The 25,954-nt window shown below is 40.1% G+C and overlaps 1 protein-coding gene across 1 annotated transcript; it reads left to right on the top strand.

Annotated features, from left to right (window-relative positions):
* Positions 1–1,078: 1,078 nt before the first annotated feature.
* Positions 1,079–22,608, top strand: LOC124622281 (anaphase-promoting complex subunit 10). Its single transcript, XM_047147948.1, has 3 exons — positions 1,079–1,311; positions 1,566–1,728; positions 21,919–22,608. Exons 1-3 carry the CDS (start codon positions 1,200–1,202, stop codon positions 22,202–22,204), a joined length of 561 nt encoding a protein of 186 aa, XP_047003904.1. The 5' UTR covers positions 1,079–1,199; the 3' UTR covers positions 22,205–22,608.
* The last annotated feature ends 3,346 nt before the right edge of the window (positions 22,609–25,954 follow it).

Genomic DNA, 25,954 nt, shown 5'->3' with positions numbered 1-25,954 from the left:
TGTTTAAAGAGTTTCTGTGCTAACAGCTTTGAGTTATTTTTGTTCAGATTTGCAAATCCAACTTTCGGATTTGTGCACGCTTAAAAACTGTGCGAATTTACCATCCTCACACTGCAATTTGTTTGCTCTCATGAGACATGTCAAGATAAATTGTAGTATGTGGATCGGCTTTTTTGTTGAGAAAACTTAGTAGTGTGTTCTGAATCTAATTTAAGGGACCTGCACATGTCCAGTATCGTTTGTCAGATCTTCAGAGGGTACAGAAATGAATTATTCCAGACACATACTCCATGGAGGAGTCTCTAGCGCCATAAAATGACTGGCTGCGCTGACGTCTCGGACCGTAAACTGGCATCACGACACTAGCTGCTGTACACGCGTGCCTGCAACGACAGGTGAACAACTGATGCAGACTTTTATGTTCGAGTTGAATATTGTTGTATATTTATAGCTATAAAATTCACGCACTTCTGCTCATTTTGGTCCCTCAGTTATGCATATCCACTAAAAAAATTAGTGAGTATACTAAAATAGCTGACTGCTATTAAAAAAGGGAAAATACGTTGCTACTTACATTTTAGTTGTACTTGAGAAGTTTCATCTGACAAAAAGTATGTGACTGCAATTTTTGGAACATGTGTGTGTCCCCTTTGTAAGTGTCGACTCTAGATTACACAATAGTCAATTCATTTATGGAGATGTCTATGCCCATAAATTAATTTAACGTTGTATAAATAAGTGACGTTCATATTTCACAATCAGTTTTCTGATAATATTTGGTGTGTGTCACGAAATTCATTTTTCTAGGCGTCTGTATCACTGTTGAAGATGTTTCATTGACATCATCAGCCGAGCGAAGTTAAAACTATTAAGATTTATTCAGTCTAAAAGCGAAATCTAGATAACTACCGTATGTAAGGTCACTTGATGTCAATTTCCGGGCCGAAACATCAGTGCAGCCAGGCGTTTTATTGGCGCAAGACACTCCCTATTCCATGCGGCCATGATTACCATTTTACCTCCATGATAATTACTCTCCATGAGTTGGAGATCATATCTTTGACAAAGAATCATCGTTGGCCATAGAGTCTGTTTACAATGTAGTACAGCTGCGATCCGCGCGGAGGTGATTTGTCGGGGTGTGTTTGTGATGTTGTTGAGTAGTGTTAGCAGTTCGGGTTTATATAGTTTTCTGCGCCATGTCAACCAGAACTGGAGCAGAAACTGTTGACCCCATAAAAGAAGAACGTGCGGGAAAAGTGAGGGAAGTTGGGTCACAGGCGATTTGGAGTCTGTCGTCTTGCAAACCAGGTATAGAATGAATATGTTCAGTTTAAAACGCATGCAACAATGATTTTTTGTCATGTAGTTTTTGCTCCATTTGTTTCGTTGCTATAGTTACGCGGACAAATGCCGTTGTCATTTTGTTGTACTTTAGTTCCGTAATATATTATTTTTGAAGAGAAGTTTCGGCAGTTTGCATGTTGACCCTCAATTGTCTGCCAGTAAATAAGACTTCCGTAATAATCCATACATATATTTTTCTATTCCTCGCAACATTCAAGGTTTCGGTGTCGACCAGCTTCGTGATGACTGCATGGACACTTACTGGCAGTCTGATGGACAGTTACCACATCTTGTAAACATACAGTTTCGTCGCAAAACAACTGTCCGTGATATCTGCATTTTTACGGATTACAAACTTGATGAGAGCTACACTCCAAGCAGGTAATTTGAAGATAAAGTAAATGGTAAGAGTTGCGTAGTACCGCAAAGCAACCCCCCCCCCCCCCCCCCCCCCCCGTAATACACTTTTTGTTATTTTTATTTTTCATCGTTTGTCTAAGATATATGTGCATAATATGCACCACAATACTGCATGTTTACTTTTGCAGTTTATAACTAAAAAGTGTGATGAATATGGAGCGAAAATAAACCATTGGTTACAATTCGTATCAGTATGTTAAAACTGTTACTGCATTTTCACATTGAATGAGTAAACTTGGGGTGGGGAGCGGAGGGGAGAGCCACGCTGCAGACCAATCTTTGTAATGCAAGCTTGTGTTAAGAAAGGTACAAAAGGTTATTTTTAGTGAAACTATTGCGTGTGAGTACCTGGTTGTCTCAGTTCAACAACTGAAGATACCTGTTAACAGAATTAAAGTGATATTTGCAAACAAGTTTTTGTATATGCAGTATGTAGTATCATTAGGTTTTGATAATTACCTCCATCTGGAATCTTGGTTGTGGTGACAGAAATGTTATATAAAACCCTAGGTCTAATTTCGGTTGTATGGTGGATATTTGGTCTAGAGTCTAGTTGTGAACTCTTCTTGAAATCTTGGTTGTGCTGACAAGTTGATCAGTAATGTAGCCCAGAATCTAAGATTGGTTGAAAAGTGATTATTTTGTAGTGAAGTGATGTAGCTGTCAGATGCATGTGTGAAATGTTGTAATTGATCTTTAAGGTGGCCGGAATGCATACATTCGCACCATATTCAATGTGCTTTTAGCTATAAAAACAAACTGAGATGGATTCAGAAAAACCTGTATTAGACATTGGTTGGCAGAGTATTTTTGTGCATGTAATATACCTACCTACCTGCATATGTATATAAACTATGAATAATGAGAAGATCCTTCCCTATCTAATTTTAACACCTTGGGTTTGATTTGGTGAAGTCTACACATGTTGGCTAAATAAAGATTGTGGTAAAAGGCTGATCCTGTAAAATTGCCTAATGGTGTATGTTCCCTCCATATGTAACGAACTTTTTTTTAAAATTAAAACTGCTAAGTAATTTCAGGATATATCCATGTTAACTATTTAAATTCCTGCATCATATCTAAGCACATCACTATTATAGCTAGAAATAGAGGAAGGTTGCGTACTAGAGGAGGAAGGTGAACCTAGTATCTTTAGTAGACTCCAGTGTTGTATAGTGAGGGTTCCACTTTCACACAGATGTGATTGAAATAGCTAGTTTACGGAAATGTCTCACTGAGACATGGAGGTAATAATATAGGTCCTACTCCTGATCTTTGTTTCTACCCATATGACATAAAAATTATGATGTCTCTAAGAATTAGGATAATTAAATAATTGCAGCTCGTTGTAATCAACACTATCAAATATGCACTGGCAGATTGTTTCCTCTCTCTTACTGGAAATTGAGGACTACAGTAATACTGTGTAGCAAATGACAGTTGACCTTCAGTGTTTCTGCATAGTAAAATTGTTTCAAAGATGGTCCCCATTCACCTTTCTCAGATCTTGTTCAAATTTGATGTGCAGATTTACTATATGACCACAGGAAGATTTACAATTTTGCTGCTTTTGATGTAGGGGCCTCTTAAGGGAAGAATATGCAAATGTCATGGTGGCATTGGCAAAAACTTTAAGCTATTTTCATAGTGCTCTTTGTCAGTGGATAGTTGTGGTAAAGCTGCAAAACATGCCAAGATAACTGAACGGTTTACATTTTCTGTAAGTTTTATGTCATTTGGCTCACTATTTTTCCTCAAAGTTGTCAATGAAATTTGCCACAACGAAGTTTCTCCTTAGGTGAAGTAGCTGTACTTCTCCATGTAGTTGGTTTGTAAACATCTTTTGTGACCTTTCTTCTTCCAAATAGCAAATTTTGACGAATGCTTTTTGCAAAAAGTCAGTAAAGTTTCTTATGCAAGTCACTGTTTTGGAGTATCAGAAACCATAAGATTTTTCAAATTAGTTGTCAGTCACAATGTAATTGAGGTGCTGAGAACTGAAGGGGCACACCTCATAAATTTTGAAATTGTAGTGTGTATGCGTGTTCTGACCTAATTCTTTTATTGGAAATATAGGAAATTGACTTGATTTTTTAAAAAAGTTCAAATTCTTAGACTGGTGGTTTGCATCCATTTTTGATTGTCACAAAAATTTACTTTTCTCAAGACTTTGTGTCTGTCTTGGGCCCTTATGGTTCTCAGTGCCTCAATTAAATGTTAGTTGGTCCATTTTGGCTTCTTGCCACTTCAGATAACTAGGGCATGCCTGATAACCAGGCAAGTCCAGCTGTGGGTGGGAGACTTTATCCATATTTCCAAGCTTGCTCATGGGTTGATTTATAAAGGTTGTCAAGCCTTTTGTGGGTTTCTTAAACAGGTTCCAAAGCCTCTGGAGAATTTAGGAGAGTTTTCCAAACATTCAATGGTTATCTAGCAAAATCAAACATTGTGTTATCACCCTGGTGGGTTTGACCTAAGTCGTCAAGATGGCGCATACTCCTATTTGAAGGTTATACGATATGGTAACCGTGACATTACTCATTACTCACGTAAACAGACACATATAATTTGAAAAAATTTTAATTGCAGAAATAATCTCAAACTAATGGGACTAGTGTGTGAATTATGGAATTTTGGAGGAGACAAACCAATTAAATGATACCCTAATAATGAAGACATGCCAAAATAATGCTAACGCAAAAATGAGGCAATTGGAATCCTCAAGACAGTCGTTAGAAACAAAATTGAAAAACTTGTATTGAAAACTTCATTTCACCTGTATAGAACAAACAAAATCCACGATAATACAAAATTGCACACAGTTTGACAATCTGGTATCGAACAGGTAACTTGATGTTTGTAGCTTAAACAAAGTCTGTACTACAACAATCCCAAAATTGCCCTAGATAACTAATAACGAGCACCTACCCTCACCAGTGTAGGTAACACAAACTCCACAATACCTACCAATTATGTTTACCAAGAACTAATGACACAACCTAGAAACTTGTGAATTGCATTAACACCAATTTCTTTATACAAAAACACACAATTATGCACTTACACTCACATACCATACACACAATAAAAAATGAAACCATAAAAAATATTTATCAACAAGTCAGTCAACACACAAATCGAGTGATACAAAAATAATCATAAACACAGACTCCCGAATTACCAGCCTAGAATTATCAAACCAGGAACCTCTGGGGTACAGTTCCAGATGTTGTCCAACTGACAACACCCTATATACAGGTCGCTGGTGCAACACTTCATACTCGGCAATTAAACCAATTAACTACGGAAATTTAATCAAGGTGCGACGCTCCCCTTACCTGCTTTGCACTCAGTTCTACTCATCTTGAAGTCTCTTATCTTGATGTGATATCCTGAAAACTGGCTTTAGAAAGCGTAGTGCCAAATGATCTATAAAGTACTGTAACTGAAATTAAATGGTTCTTTCCCACTTTATTTGCTCTCAAAAAATGTTGATGGCCATTTCCAACTATTCAATAAATGATTGTTACAGGAAAAGAAAATTATGCATATCCTATCATAAACTTCTCAACAATAACTTGGTTTTAATTCCATAACACACTACTCTTTGGACATCACAAAAACTTGGCGTAGTGGCAGTACTTCATCACAAACACAGTGCACACATTATTGCTGTATAGAAAGCAGTAATTATAATTGACATATCCAGTAAGTAGGTTTATTGAAAAGTTCCGTTCGGATATTGCTTGTTTAGTATTGTGCCAGAGTTTGGGAGATGCATTGTTACATGGTTGCTAACTGAACCTTGAGTTTAGTGCATATGTTAACATGATGACTGGACCATGCAGACTTTCTCACACCCACCAACATAGTTGGTTTGTTGCGGCAGACTTCTAGATACGTAGTTAAGATTTTAAATGTTGGGCCACAGATTGGTAATTTTGGGGTGAGTAGGTGTATTTAGACAAGCATGCAGGTTGATCTTGGTAACTACGTAATGTTTTTAAGATTGGCTAGGTTAGGTTTCACTATTGGATCATTCCATACAAAGTGGCCTAATTTCGAATAAATTTCCTGCATGACCATCCAGATACCTTCAACAGCTACCATAGCAGAATACTGTCAAGTGATCTTTCACAGAACCCAAAGAAATTCAGGTCATATGTAAAAGCTGTTAGTGACACTAAAGTGGTGTCCAGTCCCTGGCAAATGAGACAGGAACTGAAATTGAGGGTAGCAAAGCAAAAGCTGAAATGAATTGTTCCTTTACAAAGGACAACCTAGGAGAATTGCCCCAATTTAATTGTTGTACCACTGACAAGATGAATGAAATAAGTATTAGTGTCAGTGGTGTTGAGAAACAGCTGAAATCGTTAAAATTGAACAAAGCTCAAGGCTCTGATGGAATCCCTGTCAGATTCAATACTGAATTTGTGGCTGATTTAGTCCCTCTTGTATCTCCCCAGTTCTTTGAAAAGGGCAAGGGTCACAGCTGACTACAAGAAGTGTAGTAGAAGTTGCTGTGTCGTCCGAACAAGACACAGCCAGGACAAAAACACTACAGGTGCAAATATATGAGCTGGTGCCAGTGCCATAGAGATTCACTACCTGGGTGAGTTTCGCCAGTGCCACAGGCACACTGAGGATGAATATATCGACTTTGCCTCGGCCAATTGCAGGCCAAGTACAAGCCGCCATTGACTGAACAACAGACAGAAGCCGGCTCGGAAGACAGAAGGGCAACTCTCATGCACTAGGCTATAGGTCGTCGTCCAGGGATCACATAGACAGGGAACATTGTTTACTGAACTCTTAGAAGTGAACAGACGGTTGTTGTAAACTGCATTTGCTATGTAATGTGAAGTGTACCAACAATTATTTAGGCCTACACTTAGCCAATGAGGACCTTTTCTGTGCTATATTACAAGCAGTGTTGCAGACTTCACGGTTCAACTAGTCACAAAGATAAGTAAACCTTTTCATTTATTTGTGTGACTTTATCATTGGTTTGTTGAAGTGTTGTAGAACCTTCGTTCTCTTGTCATGTTACCTGACGCTGGGACGTAGCTGTGTAATAGTGGCAGAGGTAAATTGTCTTAGTGGTGTACTGCACCAGAAGCCATTTCACAAACTCTGCCTACCGTAACAACACTGGAAACTCAACCTCTGCAGCAGTAGCAAAGAGGCCTTTACAATACTGGTGACGAGGCTTTACAGAAGAAGTGATACACAAAACTACTGTCCAATATCCTTGACATTGATTTGTTGTAGAATCTTGGAACATATTCTGAGCTCAAACCTGTGTTTCTTGATTTCCGAAAAGTATTTCACTCACTACTGCACCTATCTTTATTCTCAAAGGTACGATCATATGGGGTATCAAGTGAAATTTGTGACTGGGCTGAGAACTTGGTAGGGAGCACACAGCACGTTATCTTGGATGGATAGTCATCGTTAGATGTAGAATTAACTTCAGGTGTGCCTCAGGAAACTGTTTTGGGACCCTAGCTATTGATATTGTATATTAATGACCCTGCAGACAATATTAATAGTAAAATCAGGATTTTTGCAGATCTTGATAAGATTGGAATGTGGTGCAGAAATTGACAGCTTGCTCTCAATATTCAGAAATGTAAAATTGTGCACTTCACACACAACAAAAATGTAGTATCCTTTGGCTGTAAGGTCAATGGGTCTCTGTTGGAATTGACCAACTCATACAAATACCTGGGTGTGACGCTTTGTGGAGATATGAAATAGAATGACCATATAGGAAAATTCAGGATGGATAACAATGTTATGAAAAAGAAAGTTGCTACTCACCATATAGTGGAGGTTCAGAGTCGCAGATAGGCACAACAAAAAGACTGTCACAAATAAAGCTTTTGCTCACGCATGCGCCCCCCCCCCCCTCCCCCCCCCCCCCCCCCCCCCACACACACACACACACACACACACACACACACACACACACACACACACACACACACACACACAGAGAGAGAGAGAGAGAGAGAGAGAGAGAGAGAGAGAGAGAGAGAGAGAGATCATGTGTGAGTGTTTAGTACTGTCTGTGGAAGTGGAAGATAGTATTGGAAGTCTTGATGGCTAAGAAATGATCATGAGTTAGAAAAACTGCAGATAAGTAGCCTCTTTTTAGACACCTCTGCAGCATTCAGCTGTACAAAATTCTTTTTATAAAAAATGAAATGGAATAAGGAATCCAGTAAAAAACTAATACTTTTTGTGGCTCTAATAATTTTAAACGGTCATGGGTAAAAAGTAATTTTTTGGGGTCTGTCTTATCAAAATTTCTTCCCATCAGTGACACCTGGCCTGCTGTACAGATTTCCTCATGACATTCTACAACAAATTAATGAAATCTGTAAAAAATTGAATTGCTTGAAGCAAACATAAGCGTAGGACTCCAGGAGAGACCTCTTCTGGCTTTGGCTTCTGACTTGTAAATAAAGGTATCATCAGGTGTAGGATCCTGTGTAAGAAACCCTCATCAGATAGGGGAACTTCTGGTAAAGAAACCCACCCACAGCTGCTGTTGCACAGCTATCAGGTGTGTCCCCTGTGGTAATGGGGATACTAGTTTTCTCATTTTAAAAGAAAGTGAGTGCTTATGCCACCATGGACCATAAAAACACATTTATACAATTCATCAGTACCTAATGTCCCACATAAACAACAAACTGCACTAACATGAAGTACATTGTACCTTGAACCAGAATTAATTTAGCATTTCAATAGCATTACACAATAGACATACTAATAAATATAACATGATTCTATTCCAAAGTATGAAAGGAAGACTGCTATGAACATCACCAAAATTTACACAGTGTGACAATGATGTAAACCCTAAAGGTTATTTAGATGATGTGCTTCAGCTGTTATGCAGTAGTTTCACTACCATGATTCCCACTGCCTTGGTAATGAAATGTAAAGTGAAAAGTTTATACCCAATTTTATTCTACACTAAAATGTCATGATGAGTTGTGACAGGACATCTCTTTCTTGAATTTTTTAAGGTTATTTGGACATTGTCTCACTTCCTAATCATAAAGCCTTTTGATGCTGCATTTCCTAGAGATCACTAATTTATTGTAAATATGATAAAAGATGTTAGATATGAGTAACATTGGAATATGGGCCCCACTTTCAATGCACCTCCACCTTTTAATTTTTTAGCGTCTTTTATCCTCACATCTCAAGACCAAATCTAGTTTTTATGTGATGTAGAACACGGTCTTTCTAATGAAAATGTTTGAAGAGAGTTCGCACAAACTTCTTTTGTGTAAAAGTGGACCGAAAATAGACATTTTTGGAAAAAACTTTGTCCCCAGTATGTAGACTGTTGGAAAGCAGTAGGAGGATGAAATTTTATGTTCTAAGACCTTGTATTGGTAAGTTATGACATGCGGCTTCAGGTGTATTCCATATTTACTTCTGTACCTGTAAAACATTAAACTTCACATTTTTTTCAAACATCTTTTTTCAACCAACTGTGCTTCTCGTTATCCATATGAAAATGGCTCAGGATATTTTTTATTATTACTTTGCTTAAGTGAGTGCAAAAAGTTCTAGAGGATGGCATAGTTTTGTTTCTGTTAAGAGAATACAGGGTGTGATTCAAAAGTTTCAAGACTTAACTCAGAACTAGAAATTTATTGGACATTTAAGTTGTTGTTGTTGTTGTTGTTGTTGTTGTTGTTGTTGTGGTCTTCAGTCCTGAGACTGGTTTGATGCAGCTCTCCATGCTACTCTGTCCTGTGCAAGCTTCTTCATCTCCCAGTACCTACTATAGCCTACATCCTTCTGAATCTGCTTAGTGTATTCATCTCTTGGTCTCCCTCTACGATTTTTACCCTCCACGTTGCCCTTCAATACTAAATTGGTGATCCCTTGATGCCTCAGAACATTTCCTACCAACCGATCCCTTCTTCTAGTCTAGTTATGCCACAAGCTCCTCTTCTCCCGAATTCTATTAAATATCTCCTCATTAGTTATGTGATCTTCCCATCTAATATTCAGCATTTTTCTGTAGCACCACATTTCAAAATCTTCTATTTTTGTCTAAACTATTTAGCTTCCATGTTTCACTTCCATACATGGCTACACTCCATACAAATACTTTCAGAAAGGACTTCCTGGCATTTAAATCTATACTCGATGTTAACAAATTTCTCTTCTTCAGAAACGCTTTCCTGGCCATTGCCAGTCTACATTTCATATCCTCTCTACTTCGACCATCATCAGTTATTTTGCTCCCCAAATAGCAAAACTCCTTTACTACTTTCAGTGTCTCATTTCCTAATCTAATTCCCTCAGCATCACCCGACTTAATTCGACTACATTCCATTATCCTCGTTTTGCTTTTGTTGATGTTCATCTTAAACCCTCCTTTCAAGACACTGTCCATTCCATTCAACTGCTTTTCCAAGTCCTTTGCTGTCTCTGACAGAATTACAATGTCATCGGCGAACCTCAAAGCTTTTATTTCTTCTCCATGGATTTTAATACCTACTCCGAATTTTTCTTTTGTTTCCTTTACTGCTTGCTCAGTATACGGATTGAATAACATCGGGGAGAGGCTACAACCCTGTCTCACTCCCTTCCCAACCACTGCTTCCCTTTCATACCCCTCGACTCTTATAACTGCCATCTGGTTTCTGTACAAATTGTAAATAGCCTTTCGCTCCCTGTATTTTACCCCTGCCTCCTTCAGAATATGAAAGAGAATATTCCAGTCGACATTGTCAAAAGCTTTCTCTAAGTCTACAAATGCTAGAAACGTAGGTTTGCCTTTCCTTAGTCTTTCTACTAAGATAAGTCGTAGGGTCAGTATTGCCTCACGTGTCCCAACATTTCTACGGAATCCAAACTGATCTTCCCCGAGGTCGGCTTCTATCAGTTTTTCCATTCGTCTGTAAAGAATTCGCGTTAGTATTTTGCAGCTGTGACTTAAAACTGATAGTTCGGTAATTTTCATATCTCTCAACACCTGCTTTCTTTGGGATTGGAATTATTATATTCTTCTTGAAGTCTGATGGTATTTCGCCCATCTCATACATCTTGCTTACCAGATGGTAGTTTTGCCAGGACTAGCTCTCCCAAGGCTGTCAGTAGTTCTAATGGAATGTTGTCTACTCCCGGGGCCTTGTTTCGACTTAAGTCTTTCAGTGCTCTGTCAAACTCTTCACGCAGTGTCATATCTCCCATTTCATCTACATCCTCTTCCATTTCCATAATATTGTCCTCAAGTACATCGCCCTTGTATAGACCCTCTATATACGCCTTCCACCTTTCTGCTTTCCCTTCTTTGCTTAGAACTGGGTTTCCATCAAAGCTCTTGATATTCATGCAAGTAGTTCTCCTTTCTCCAAAGGTCTCTTTAATTTTCCTGTAGGCAGTATCTATCTTACCCCTAGTGAGATAAGCCTCTACATCCTTACATTTGTCCTCTAGCCATCCCTGCTTAGCCATTTTGCACTCCCTGTTGATATCATTTTTGAGATGTTTGTATTCCTTTTTGCTTACTTCATTTACTGCATTTCTATATTTTCTCCTTTAATCAATTAAATTCAATATTTCTTCTGTTACCCAAGGGTTTCTACTAGCCCTCGTCGTTTTACCTATTTGATCCTCTGTTGCCTTCACTATTTCATCCCTCAAAGCTACCCATTCTTCTTCTACTGCATTTCCTTCCCCCATTCCTGTCAATTGTTCCCTTATGCTCTCCCTGAAACTCTGTACAACCTCGGGTTCTTTCAGTTTATCCAGGTCCCATCTCCTTAAATTTCCACATTTTTTTCAGTTTCTTCAGTTTTAATCTACCATTCATAACCAATAGATTGTGGGCAGAGTCGACATCTGCCCCTGGAAATGTCTTAAAATTTAAAACCTGCTTCTTAAATCTGTCTTACCACTATATAATCTGATACCTTTTAGTATCTCCAGGGTTCTTCCATGTATACAACCTTCTTTCATGATTCTTAAACCAAGTGTTAGCTATGATTAAGTTATGCTCTGCGCAAAATTCTATATTCACCTACTATGTTTCCTTCTCTCCATTTTCCTACTCTTGAATTCCAGTCACCCATGACTATTAAATTTTTGTCTCCCTTCTCTACTTGAGTAAATTCTTTTATCTCATCATACATTTAATAAATTTCTTAGTCATCTGGAGAGCTAGTTGGCATATAAACTTGTACTACTGTAGTAGGCATGGGCTTCGTGTATATCTTGGCCACAATAATGCGTTCACTATGCTGTTTGTAGTAGCTTACCCGTACTCCTATTTTTTTTTTATTTATTATTAAACCGACTCCGGCATTACCCCTATTTGATTTTGTATTTATAACCCTGTATTCACATGACCAAAAGTCTTGTTCCTCCTGCCACCAAACTTCACTAATTCCCACTATATCTAACTTTAACCTATCCATTTCCCTTTTTAAATTTTTTAATCTACCTGCCCGAGTAAGGGATCTGACATTCCACGCTCCGATGCATAGAACGCCAGTTTTCTTTTTCCTGATAATGACGTCCTCTTGAGTAGTCCCCTCCCGGAGATCCGAATGGGGGACTATATTACCTCAAGAATTATTTACGCAAGAGGATGCCATCATCATTTAATCATACAGTAAAGCTGCATGCCCTCAGGAAAAATTACGGCCGTAGTTTCCCCTTGCTTTCAGCCGTTCGCAGTACCAGCACAGCAAGGCCGTTTTGGTTACTGTTGCAAGGCCAGATCAGTCAATCATCCAGACTGTTGCCCCTGCAACTACTGAAAAGGCTGCTGCCCCTCTGCAGGAACCACACGTTTGTCTGGCCTCTCAACAGATACCCTTCCGTTGTGGTTGCACCTACGGTACGGCTATCTGTATCGTTGAGGCACGCAAGCCTCCCCACCAACGGCAAGGTCCATGGTTCATTCTTCAAAATATGATCCTTCAGCATCAACACAGCGCTGCCAGCACGTCTTCCACTGTTCGTAGCACTTCTGGAGGGCCTCGGGCATCATGCTGTCAAGGGCTCTCGTCGAAGCCTGCTGGGTGGCGTCGATGGAGTCAAATCACTTCCCTTTTAGGTCTGTCTTGAGTCGGGGGAAGATAAAAAAGTCACTTGGAGCCAATTCAGGGCTGTAGGGTGGCTGCGGCAGTGTTGTCACGTTGAACTTGACCAAAACTTTGGTGACGGCGCGCAACGTGTGAGCGAGCGCATTGTCGTGGTGGAGAATCCAATCGCACTTGATGGCTGGGCGGATGCGGTGAACTCGAACTCTCAAGCGGCAGAGCACTCCAGCGTAAGAGTCACCTGTGACAATCTGTCCACGAGCATCAAACTCCTTGTGAATCACTCCTCCATAAAAAATATCAGCAAGAACTTCACACACAACTTGCTCATGCAAGCTTTCTTGTGCTTCAGCAAGGAAGCAGTGTGCCATTCTGAGCTTTGACGCTTCGACTCAGGATCGTACTTGTAAACCCAGGTCTCATCACCCGTAACCACTTTCTCCAGACGGTTCGGATCAACATTCAACCTCCTGGAAAACATTCATGCGCCGTTCTTTCTGATCCACCGACAGAACCTTTCGCACCAGTTTGGCACACGCTTTTCGCATCATCAAATTCTCCGTCACAATCCTCCACATCGTACTCTGAGTCCCAGTTCATCGGCTTGATGGTGGCCTCCCAGAGCGGTCGTCATCTTCAACATTCCCGCAGCCATCTTTGAAATGTTTGTGCCACATGAAAAACATTGCATAGGACAAAACTTCTTCCTTAAAGGCCTCTTGAATCATAACGAGAGTCTCAGTGGCTGTTTTGTTCAGTCACACGTAAAAATTAATCACATAATGCTGCTCCATTTTTGCGTCTCCCACTTTTTGACTGAGGTCAATGACACGCACTCATGCTACAAGCGATGCACACGATCAGGGTTGCGGAGGCAACTGCCGTAGCATCAGTTCATTCCCTGTGACCCCCCACTACCTCCCCCATCCGGCGCAGCTGGTTCCCTACTCAGAAATGAATCAGTCTTGAAACTTCTGAATCACACCTTGTATTTCCAGTTATATTATGTGCGAAAGTTGTGAAAACTCGTGGGTGCACTGTTGATAGCTGCCCTATGAGGTCAAACAAATGACTATTATTCTGGAAGTATTGATTTAGTGATCGTGAAACTTTTGTCAAAACAAAAACAACAATTTTTTGACAAACTTATTTAATTGGATAGATAAAAAATCTGAAACTTCCTGGCAGATTAAAACTGTGTGCCAGACCGAGACTCGAACTCTGGACCTTTGCCTTTCGCGGGCAAGTGCTCTACCAACTGAGCTACCCAAGCACGACTCACGCCCCGTACTCACAGCTTTACTTCCGTAAAGTTTGGAAGGTAGGAGACGAGGTACTGGCAGAAGTAAAGCTGTGAGTACCGGGCGTGAGTCGTGCTTCGGTAGCTCAGTTGGTAGAGCACTTGCCCGCGAAAGGCAAAGGTCCCGAGTTCAAGTCTCGGTCGGGCACACAGTTTTAATCTGCCAGGAAGTTTCATATCAGCGCACACTCCGCTGTAGAGTGAAAATTTCATTCTAGATAAAAAATCTATTCACCTTGGTGACCACTAGACCACTTGGTATGGAATGACGCTAATTCGAATGGTCTGTGAGACATTACTGTTTAGGTGTATGAAAATTATTGAACATTAGTAAATTATAAAAGTATGCTGAACCAGTGTGCTTCCCCTTTGGGAATAGTTTGCTTACAAATATGGCATCAAACCTGAAAATAACTTTATATTACCGGTATGTTAAATTATCCAAAATATTAATTAGTGGCTTAGTTAAATGTTGAAGAGTTTCGTCTGATTCAAAAAAATACAGTAACAAATGTGCATTGTCAAAGTTCAGAATATAAGAAGCATATAGGCAGAACCTGTCATGGAAGATGTAGCTAATTACAAACTTTAGTGTTAGTTTCCTCAGAAGTTAGTTTTGTACAAAATAAAATGTTATTGTTAATGTGGCATGCTAGTCTTTATAATAGTGTCATTTTATATTCATAGGCTGGTTAGCTCACAATGTTTTCCCGTGTGTATTGCAGCAAAACTTTCAGATAGGCAATACAGTTTCTGGTAAAAGTAATTACATAATTGTAATCAGCATGTTGAGTATACACAACTGGATAATAAATTTAAATGGAACTTTACCTAAGCAATACTTACAAATATTTATGTACATATTTCCTGTGCATATGTATCAAAAGTAGGTTTTTAGTTGTGTTCCATACATCATTTGAACGATTGTTTTATCGAAGTGTGAAAAGTCAGCTTACAAGATATGTACACATAAGTATTAAGATTAATTAATACACTTTTTTAATTTTTCATACAACAAAGCTTAAAAACAACTTTTTGTGGTGGTGGTGGTGGTGGTGGTGGTGAAAGAAAGAAGTTATCAAGTTGCCAACTTAAGTCTCAGTGGTCAACATGTCACCCATGGCAGCGTGCTGGGAGCTACTGTCGAGCTTTATTGTCATATCCATAACAAATAAAAACACAACACACAAAAGTAAATCTAATCTTCAACCAGAAACAACACTGCACACTAATAATCCCAAACCTGAAAATGAATTTGTTGCCTATAACTGCCAAAATCAAACAGCACTGAAGGCAAGTGCATCACTAACAGCACTCACATACAGTTTGGAAACATAAACATCCCACACTAGTGTACCATCGTGTACTCAAGCACTTTCTGCAAAAACGGTCCATTTCAAATACACTGTACCACCATGGTGCAGTTTGACCACAGCTGAAATTATTGAAATGCCAGTGCAGCTTTTGCATACCTTTCACTTCAGAGGTCCCTACTCATGAAGTATTGAAATTTGGGAGCCAGAAATTTGTAAAACTTTCTTTGTTTAACAAACACGTACACCAAATTTGGCTAAAATCTGAATTGTTATTGGGCTACCCAAGACCGCTTAATATGGAATCACCCCGTAACCCCCAGCCCCCCCCCCTCCCCCCCCCCCCCCCCCCCCCCCCCCCCCCCCCACTGCCCCTCCCTCAGGGAGCTCACATGGCCTTTGTGAGTACGTGCTTGATGAAAAAGGGCCCCAGCCCATGCACATTTGTGTGCTGCAAGTCTATCCTTCTAAAATTCATTTTCCCCCTCTGCCTTTCCATTGAATGGTCTTCTTGGTGTTGACTATATGTGGATTTGGTTTATAATTTTGGAGACTAGTTTAGTTTATTTTAGGCAACAGAGGGCTTTGTTTTTCCCAGGGAGGTCAACCAGCAGTGGTTCCGAACATGTACGGTGACCCAGGCTGTTTCTTAGGCTGAGGGTTGGCTAGTGCCACCATACCTCTTCTATTATAAAATTTGGGCATACTTCAGATAACATCATTAGTGATGGAACATTGGGTGTTTGCAGAGAATGGGGGCCTTGGCTTCACTGCCTGGACTGCAAGGAAGATGCATGCCTCTTTTAAAAAAGATATGAATAGCTGTTGAGGAAAAACAGTCATCAGTGGGAAATTTTTGGGGCACCTGCTGCCCTCAATGTTGTATGGCTTGCTCAGACACATGTGGCTGTCCCTGAGTTGACATTTGTTTCCCTAGTGACTCAAGGGACTGCTATGCAAATGATGCATATCAAACTTTCTTCTACTGGAGGCTCCAACAGTATCTCCTGAAGGAAAGGACAGTTAGAACGTGGAGAACATACCACCACCACCACAACCACATTTCCTTCCCTGGCTATGCTGTGGGAGGAACACAGGGCTAGAGGCAAGGGAAAATACAATACTTACTTTGCTCTATGACTACAGAGACCACTTTTGGACCAGGAAGTCATTGTTTTTTGTTTGGCACCTTGAGGACATGTTTGGGAAGTAGCAGCAATTTCAGAAATGAAAAGTGGTTCATTTCTGATTACAACAGCACTCCGTGCTGTCACAAGTACTGCTTGCCTTTGACAAGTTGGGTGACATACTGGTAATGGTTACCACCATACCAGTCTTAGTTGGTACAAGGTATCTTCTTCCACCATGACCTTTACAGACAGATGAGTTACCTGCCAGTTTGGAACAGTGAGGTGTGCATTATGTCTGGCATGTAGAGCAGGTACCAAAGGACAATAGGCTTGATACTGGGGCCTTCATCTTGGCCCCTGAAGGCAACTTGATGCCAGAGAAAGACAAGGTGATGGCATATCGACGCAATGTGAAAGCGTATGTTCCCATTCCCATATGGTGCTGCAAATGTGTGATATTCAGGTGCATGTCTTTGTGCAGTAACATGAACCCCATCTGTAGAGATTGAGGACATCAGTTGCACGCAAGTGCTGCTTGTTCCCTTTGCTCTCCAGGACTAGATCTCATCCACAACCAAATGCTCAGACACCTATCGGTGGAGTGCCAATATCATGTCATTGCAATTTCAACTGTATCTAGAGTGAGGGTGAGTACCCATCTTAATGTTGAGAAAGCATAGTCATTCTGGTACTGAAACTGGGTAAACGCCCCCTTGATATAGAGCTATCGCCCAGTTAGTCTTACTAGTATTCTCTGCAAGTCGCACGAATGTATGGTGACCAGGTGGCTGTGTTGGTACCTTGAGTCTCGGGGTCTTTCAGCTTTGTCCCAGGGTGGCTTTTGCCAAGGCTGTTCTGTGGGTTAGAATATAGTCTACCATATGGTCAGCTTTTGCCCACCTACACTAGTTGGGTTTCTGGGGCCCACTACAGATTTTTTTTTTTTTTTTCTGCGACTTCTTGTCACACGATACATTCTTGGTTAAAGTTGGTACTTCCTGCAGTACCATCCATATGCAAGAGAATAGGGTCCCACAAGGCTCTGTATTGTGCGTGGGGACCTGCTGTTACTGCTCTCGTATGTTGACTGTTTCTGTATTTACTATTGCTCCTCCACTGTGGCTGTTGCTGAACACTGACTACAGGGCGCCATACGGAAGGTGCAGTCCTGGACTCTCACCCGTGGCTTCTGGTTTTCAGCTGCCAAGCCATACATTACACACTTCTGTCACCACCACATTGTTCATCCACCACCAAAACTCTACCATGCCAACAAATTGCTCAATGTGGTGTAGTCTCATTGCTTTTTGCGGCTATTCTGTGATGCTTGGTTCAAAAGGCTCCCCCATATTTGCCAACTTAAGTGAATGTGCTAGTCACAACTTCATACTCTTTGCTACCTCAAATAACACCAGCTGGGGTGCAGACCACTGTACAGTTGTGCAACTTTACAAAGCTCTGATCCTATCCCACCTTGATTATGGGAGTCTGGTATGCATCTGAGAATCACCTTCAGCATTGTGTATGGTGGAGCTGATACACCATCTACATACATACTCCACAATCCACCATACGGTGCATGGCAGAGGGTACCTCGTACCACAACTAGCATCTTCTCTCCCTGTTACACTCCCAAACAGAACGAGGGAAAAATGACTGCCTATATGCCTCTGTACGAGCCCTAATCTCTCTTATCTTTGTGGTCTTTCCGCAAAATATAAGTTGGCGGCAATAAAATTGTACTGCAGTCAGCCTCAGATGCTGAGATCCAACTTAGACAGGTGCCTTTCAGACGAGCCCTGTGAACAGCCTACTTGCAGAGGGAGGGGTCCCTTCTCTACAAATCAACCACCAACTACTGCTGCTCAACTATGTGACACACATTCACTGCTCCCCGAAGCATCCGAAGTAGTATGTCGTTTTTCCTGGTAAGGAGATCCACTTCCCACAAAAGAGGCCCTGGAATTCAGTCACAGTTTGCATAAAGCATCTACTCTGAACTCCAGTTTCTATCTGTCGCCTCTTGTCGGAGAGCAATAACATGTGTTCCTGTGGTGTGTACCCCATCCTTAAAAACAAAAGTCTCTTGTTCCCATGGTGTTTTACTATCTGTTCCTGTTTGTCCTAGATGCATTTCCAGTTTCAAAAATTGTATGCATTGACTGCTCTACGGTCGATGGGTGAACCTGTTTTGCCTACACCTATGCAAGGTGCAGTGAAAAACACTCCATGCCTAGTGGATGCAGTGTATTTACTGCAGAATTGGAGGCCATCACTGGAGCCCTCAGTCCATTCATTCGTGAACCAGTGAGATGTTCACAATTGACATCACTCCCTAAGTAGTCTGCAGGTTACTGACCAGCACTGCCCTAGACACACATTGGTCATGACTGTCTAGAACCTCTTCCTGAGCTCAGTCAAGCTGGATGGTTGGTTTGCTTTGTCTGAATCCCAGGTCATGTTGGGATCCCAGGGAAGGAACATGCTGACCTGTTGGTCACCAGGTTGGTGACTTTGGAGATGGAAATACTGGAACTGAACCTTCGGTTGGCTCTAAGATGTTGTTGTTGGATGCTTGGAACATGGATTGGTGCACTCTGGCTTTTACAAATAAACTGCAAGCAGTGGAGCAAACCACAGCTGCAGGGCAGTGTTCCCTTCACGTTTGTGTCAGGGAATCTACTGTTTCTCATCTTTGCATTGGCATTTGTCTTACTCATGGGCATGTCTATCAGTGTGGTGGTTGTCTGCTGGTGGCCCACATTCTCCTGGACTGCCATAATTTGGCCACCTTGCAGCAAAACCATAAACTTGACATACTGCCTCTGGTGCTAGCGGATGGCGCCGTAGTGCCTGATCTTGTTTTGCATTTTATTTGGGAAGGTGGTTTCTACTCATCTGTCAGGTAGAGCATATTGGCCTCGTTGGCTGCTTGAGGGATTAGAGAGGTGGCCTGTTGCCTGCTCTGACCCAAGGGCCCATTGCAGGCTGGTTCCTGCCCTTCCCACCTTTTCGAGTGTTCTTACCCTTTTGCATCAGATGTCTTTTTACTGTCCCATAATGATTCTCTTTCATGAGATTATCAACTTGTTGGTATTGCTAGTTTTCTGTGGTGATGGAAGTAGAGAAAACACTGGCTGGATGCAGAGGGTGTCTGTCCCAAGCATACAGTGTTCCAGGGCCTCCAGCTGCTTTTGAGACAGAACAACTCGCCCACCTTCACCCTCTTACCCCTCTCATATTTCTACTTGCTTCTCTCTCTTTGTTTTATTGATCTTTGGTTGCAATCAGATTTCACGGGTTTTGCCTTCTCTTATTCTTACTCTGTAAAGACTCTAGCCAGCTCAGTGCATATTAGATGGAGGGACTGATGACCTCATACTTTGGTCCCTTTAACCCCGTCAGTCCAATCCATGGAATCATTCTATTAATATTGGTTTGTTGGGTTTTGTAAGGCATTAATAACGTAAACAAATTGACTTATTCCAAGAATACAAGTATATAGAATGAGTCAAAAGCAATTTGATGTTCTTTCCATCTAAAAATAAAAAAAAACTGTGTTGAATAGGGAATTGGTTAAAGTTTAATATCACTTCAATATGTGAATGGGTATACAAAAAACAGTACAGTGGTGACTGTTAGAAACTGTTCATTTTTAAATGGTATTTAGATTTTGGGATATTCATACAAAAAATCTAATTTTTGAAAGGATAATTCTGTAAGTTATTAATACATCGTACTTGCAATTTACTAATTGCAAGAGGTTAAATTCTTTTTATCTTGAAATGTGTTAGGAGAAAACATCAGCTCAATTGAAATGAGATGTGCTGTGATAAATAGACATTTTGAATGTTGGTGTGCTACCACTTGGTGTTTTTCTTTTAACATTCATTAGTTTCTTATTCTTGAATTTTCCCTGCACAATGGATATTCAATTGTTCTGGCATGCTGCCAGTTTTACAATGAATGTTGCTGGTGCTGGTCAAAAGTTGGTGTGGTGGAGCATACACATAGGCTTTTGTTGCAAGGCTACACTCTTTAGAGTTCAGCAACCCTTCTTGAATATTGCTCCATCTGAAGTGCACTTGTGCATCCCAAATGACACTGCACACCCTCTGTTGATTTTGTAGGCCTGCTGGGTTAAAATTTAGTTACCAAAATAATAAAATTGTTACACATCATTAAGCATAAAATTTTGCTTTCCTGAAGATGTTAAAGAAAGTCGTGGGTCCCAAACCTTGTCCACTTGGGAATCACCATCTCACATAATTTTATCAAATTTATTTTGACAAATTCCTTAAAAAATTAATCCCAGAAAGATCACATCATGACCAGTATTTTTGTGGCAGAATAATCCACAGCACATTCTGTGGTGATACAATAATCAGCTATGATTGACTTACTGGTCTTCAAAATGAGTGTGGCCATCATGTTCCACACTTCTTTCATGAAGTATGCATGGAGTATGGCCAGTATTGGCTTTGCCACATTATTATGGTACCCTATAGTCTCCAGCCCTCAGCAAACCCAGAACTGAGCCAAGAACAATACAGGTTTTTGTAGTGGCTGTGAGATAACATTAACATAATGATTCTTTAAGAGCTACAACTTGGATGAAGTGACTCCACAGATGGGAGGTGTTCAGTTATCATCCAACTAAAATTGTGAAACAATATGCAATATTCAGGGGGCTCTATTTCATTTACCCAGTAAATTAAACTCTCATGGAAATGAGTTGGTCAGTTCTAAATGCAACTCAAATCTCCATCTTGAGATGGGGTTTTTGTGTGTTAATTTGATAGAATTAACACTTTATCAATGGTATTTTTTGCAGAACATTACCAGTCTATTAAAAATGGTAAACTATATGGCAACGAAGTAAAAAGATCAGTTAAACTGCATATGATAATGGAAGCATGGATAGTACATATGCTGCAACACGTGAGCTTAGTATGTTGCTTGTTGTGAACTTTTTCTCCCCCTCCCCCCCCCCCCTCCCCCCTTTTCCTTCCTACATAATACAATTCTTTTTACTGAAAGTAGTTATTCTTCTTGAAAGTGCAGAAAGGTGATTAGAGATAGGTGTGTGAAGGCTGAAATTAGAAATAGATTTAAGTGAAAATACTATTGTGTGTGAAGTGTGAAGCTGCAAAATTGAATAGGTCTACATCTCAAATAGTGATACTTAATCAGTGTTATAACAGCAAATATCAGTGTTCGTTATTTTATGTCTTGCATCTGTTGCTAAGTTTTTTACTTAACAGAGAGCAGATCTGTCATTTACTACTTGAAAGTGTAAGTGTTCACTTTTTTTGTTTCAGGATTTCAATACGAGCTGGAACCAACTTCAATGATCTCCAAGAAGTGGAAGTAGTTGACTTGAATGAGCCTACTGGGTGGGTTCTGATTCCAATCAAAGACATAAATGACAAACCTATACGGACTTTTATGATACAGATAGCAGTGATTAGCAATCACCAGAATGGACGGGACACTCATATGCGTCAGATAAAAATACACTCCCCTGTAGAATGTAGGGGGACTGGTGTTGAGCAGTGTGGCAATTTTACGACTGTAGCTTTTCAACAATATAGCTGTATAAGATAAATATTTAAATTTTGACTCTCAGTATGTGCTGAGAAGTATGGTGATGCTCTTCTGTTTGTGAGAATCTGTAATTAAACTTGACATTATAGCAGTGCTATCTGTAAAATATTGTAATGACAAAATGGACTGTCGATACTCAGGTTTCATCATGAATTTTAATGATGTAGACCTGCTTTTGAATATTATGTAAAGCTGTGTGTGTGTGTGTGTGTGTGTGTGTGTGTGTGTGTGTGTGTGTGTGTGTACACAATTGAAGGATCCTAATTATGCACAAATATCAAATATTCTTTAGAAATTTGTTGTGACACATACCATACCGTAAGTATATTGGCTTTTGTGTAACATTAATAATGTTATAAGCTGTATACTTTCCCCAAGAATACATCGGATATGGAAACATTTAAGAGATCTTTTCTTTTGTAAATAAAAACCGTGTACATGGAAGGGAATCTGTTAGTTTATCATCCCTGAAGTTCATGAACATGTAAAGTAAAAGTAGCATGTGAAATGAATTAAATCCACTGAAATGGAATAGTGAACTGATTCTTGTGAGCAGGATGTGTGTGTGTCCTGGGGTGGCACAAATTTCAAATTTTCACCACACATTCATAAAAATTAGCAAACTTATGATTGCTTTCTTCATTTTTTATTTTATTTTTTTAACTAGTTCTTTACTTCTGGAAGCTACAATCAGAAACGTAATTTTTGGAAGGTCAATTGCTGAAAGTCTTCAATCCTTTGGAAATATGTTAGAAAATATTTCATTCATTTAATAGTGGCTCAGTGCACACCTACATCTTGTTTCTGTATGGGAAAGTGTGACAATTAGACTTAGCTTGCTATAAATGATGATGTATCAACTTTTGATTGTAACCTGCTATTACCGGTACTTTAAATATTAGCATTGTATAAAATCACAAATATTTATTATACACACCTATTTAGCTGTACCTACAATCTACCTAGGCTGCTTCCTACTTGAGGCAGCATACATCAGTATGTGGCAAGATTGAACTGCAGGTATAGTTACAGTTGTCCTATGTGAGCAATATTCACAGCAATACCTGTCTACTACATACAGAAAACATTTTAATGTGAATTCATTTTGAATCTCGTCACTGTAGTGCTTGTGAAAGGCATTTGCAAGAAAATATTCATCTAGTGTGGTGGTGTTCAGTATGCAGTAAGTCTGAGAATTTTGCCGAGATGTTAATAATTGAAATATGTAAGATTTGGATGGCTGGGCATTTGGAGCAGCTCAAAAGGTAAGTATTCTTATTTTAACAATGAAAAGTCCAGGTTGGAATATCAACAGTGTTATGAAAAGGATAGGTTGCTACTTCAGTAATGACACTGAGTTGCAATGAAAAGACTGTTTGTTACACACTGAGCTTTTGGGCACAGCATTCTTCAGAATGAATTTGCACGCGCACACATTCACACAAGCAAGAATTGTCACTGTGAACATAAGTGCTTTCTCTGGCCATACTGGGGCACAACACAGGCTTCTGGTTGGTTGTGGTTATGCATATAATGAAACATGTGAAACACTGCAGATCCATGAATAAAAGCCATGTCCATCACATTGCACAGAGAAATCAGCCAGAAACAAAACACCTTAGTCTGTGCTCACAGTGCAGGTTGTCAAGAAGTGGGCAGCTGATACACATGATATAGGCATGAAGAGTCGATATGACAAGTATGTTGTCATGATGTGGACAGCCTGTGTGTCTCAGGTCCACTGTGGTATGCTTGCGGCTTGCTGTGCATTTGTGGCACCGCCAGTTGTGGGAGTGAATAAATTGTCACACCCTTAGATTGACTCATCTAGGCCTCCCTGCTCGACCATCACAGATCTCAACAAAATTTTAGGTGAACATTCACACACGTCCCCTGATGGACACTGATCAAGATTAACATTTGTTGAAACAATACTGGCTGACATATAGTCACTTGTTTGATTCCATGAATGACTGCACATAACAAGCACGAATTTCTGGCAACTTTGAGCTGTCATATCTTGAGCTATAATTTGTTGAAAAAAATGTGATTTGGCTATATTGTTCAACTGTAAGCATTCTCTTATGAATAAGAATGAAAACAATTCTACAAGCCATATTCAGCCACAAAATTGTAGATAAAATTGCCCAAGAAAACCGGCACCCAAAAAAAATTTCAAAGTTTGACTTCATATATCACATTGACTAAAGGTGTGACAAATGTGAAACTTAGCTTGTAGCAACCCTAACACCACAAAGTTCTCAAATATAAAGTTTTGTTTATGTGCCACTCGCCAATATTGAGTAAATTGAGTGCAGAGTTGAACATTCTGTAAAGGGGTAAAAATCCACTATTTTTTATCTGATTTTGCAAAAAAAATCTATAAAACTCTCCAAGCTGGGCTCATTAGAAAGACAATGGTTTCAACAGCCTTAAAAAGTATTTGATTATCTAACGTGGGCTAACACTACTAGATAATTTGCATTAGTTGTGTGTGAAAATCTTGGCATAAAAAATGTAAACTTTGGACTCATATTTTGTAGAGTAAACACTTGATGAACATGAAAGGAGGAAAACTAGACAGAAAAAGGTGCTGCAAATAAAGTTTTAACTTTGGTTTCTCGTATCTCGTTGATCAAAGGTATGATAAACACGAAACTTTTTACACAACAGCTTAGTAACAAAGTTTTCCAATATAAAATATCATGCACATACTACTTTCTAAATTTCTACAAAATCAGTTCAAACTTGATTTTCATAGAAATAACAAAAATAGATCACCTTAAATTTGCTTTTAGGAAATCTATAATTTCCTATAATTGCTTTCAAGCTAATCACAGTTGGAAAGAGCACATTACCAAACATTCAGAAAACCACATTCGTTTGTCCAGTGTGCACCAACAATACCTGAAAATCGTGGACAAATTTGAGGGAGTGCACCATGCCAACAGGCTACATTGCAGCAACCTGTTGTTCATGTTTCATTGAATGTGGTTTTTATTTTTAAATTGAAAAATAGCTCAATATATTGTGTTGGTCCATGGTGGCTATCACTACCACTTGAACAACATGAATGAGGAACACCACACCATAGGCACCCCGCGGGGAGGGGGGTGGGGCTAGCCACTCTTTGGCGGGTTTGTGCTTGGCTACCACGAGGCCCCATCTTTTGCAGGATCATTTCTCTTCCATGCTGCATGTCTATGCTGCTGCTATTCCTTTCCTCCTCTCTTGGGGAACATGTCAGAATATTCCAGAAATGTATTCTGCGTATTCAGTAGCCGATATCAGAACAGTCTCTCCACTTTTTCTTCGTTCCTTTTTCTTTCTTTCTTCGTTCCCCTTCTCCTATCCTTCCTCTGCTTCGGCATGTGAGGTTCCTGTTTTTCTTTTCCTCCCTGTGTGTTCTTGAAGGCCAGCCCACGTAATTCCCAGCCCCGGGTTGACAGGTACGGTTCGCACATAGCTCCTGGTACGAGCCAAGCCCAGGGAGGGGTGATTGCCTGAGCTGCCCCTTCCCAGATTGCCGATTGGTTCCTCTGTCAGGTGTTCAGTTCGTGTGACCTGAGATGTGAACAATCACTTAAGGTGGGTGCGCACTTTCTGAGGGTGTCCCCAGTTGGAAGGAGTGCACAATCGGAGATGCTGGCAGTCATGGAGGATTTTCTCAAAATGAGCCAATCGTGATCTTCCCAGTCAGTGTCTACCAAACGTAAACAGAATGAGGCTAATGATTCAAAGACCGTCCCA

Source organism: Schistocerca americana, chromosome 7 (assembly GCF_021461395.2).
Source record: "Schistocerca americana isolate TAMUIC-IGC-003095 chromosome 7, iqSchAmer2.1, whole genome shotgun sequence".
NCBI lineage: Eukaryota > Metazoa > Arthropoda > Insecta > Orthoptera > Acrididae > Schistocerca > Schistocerca americana.
The sequence above is the reverse complement of the archived record's forward strand: the minus strand, read 5'-3'. Positions and strand labels throughout refer to the sequence as shown.

Bases quoted from the DNA above. Each gene is read 5' to 3' on its own strand.
- LOC124622281 (XM_047147948.1), top strand. From the start codon at position 1,200: ATGTCAACCAGAACTGGAGCAGAAACTGTTGACCCCATAAAAGAAGAA. The intron at 1,312-1,565 runs GTATAGAATGAA...GCAACATTCAAG, and splicing joins TCTGTCGTCTTGCAAACCAG to GTTTCGGTGTCGACCAGCTT. The intron at 1,729-21,918 runs GTAATTTGAAGA...TTTTTGTTTCAG, and splicing joins GAGAGCTACACTCCAAGCAG to GATTTCAATACGAGCTGGAA.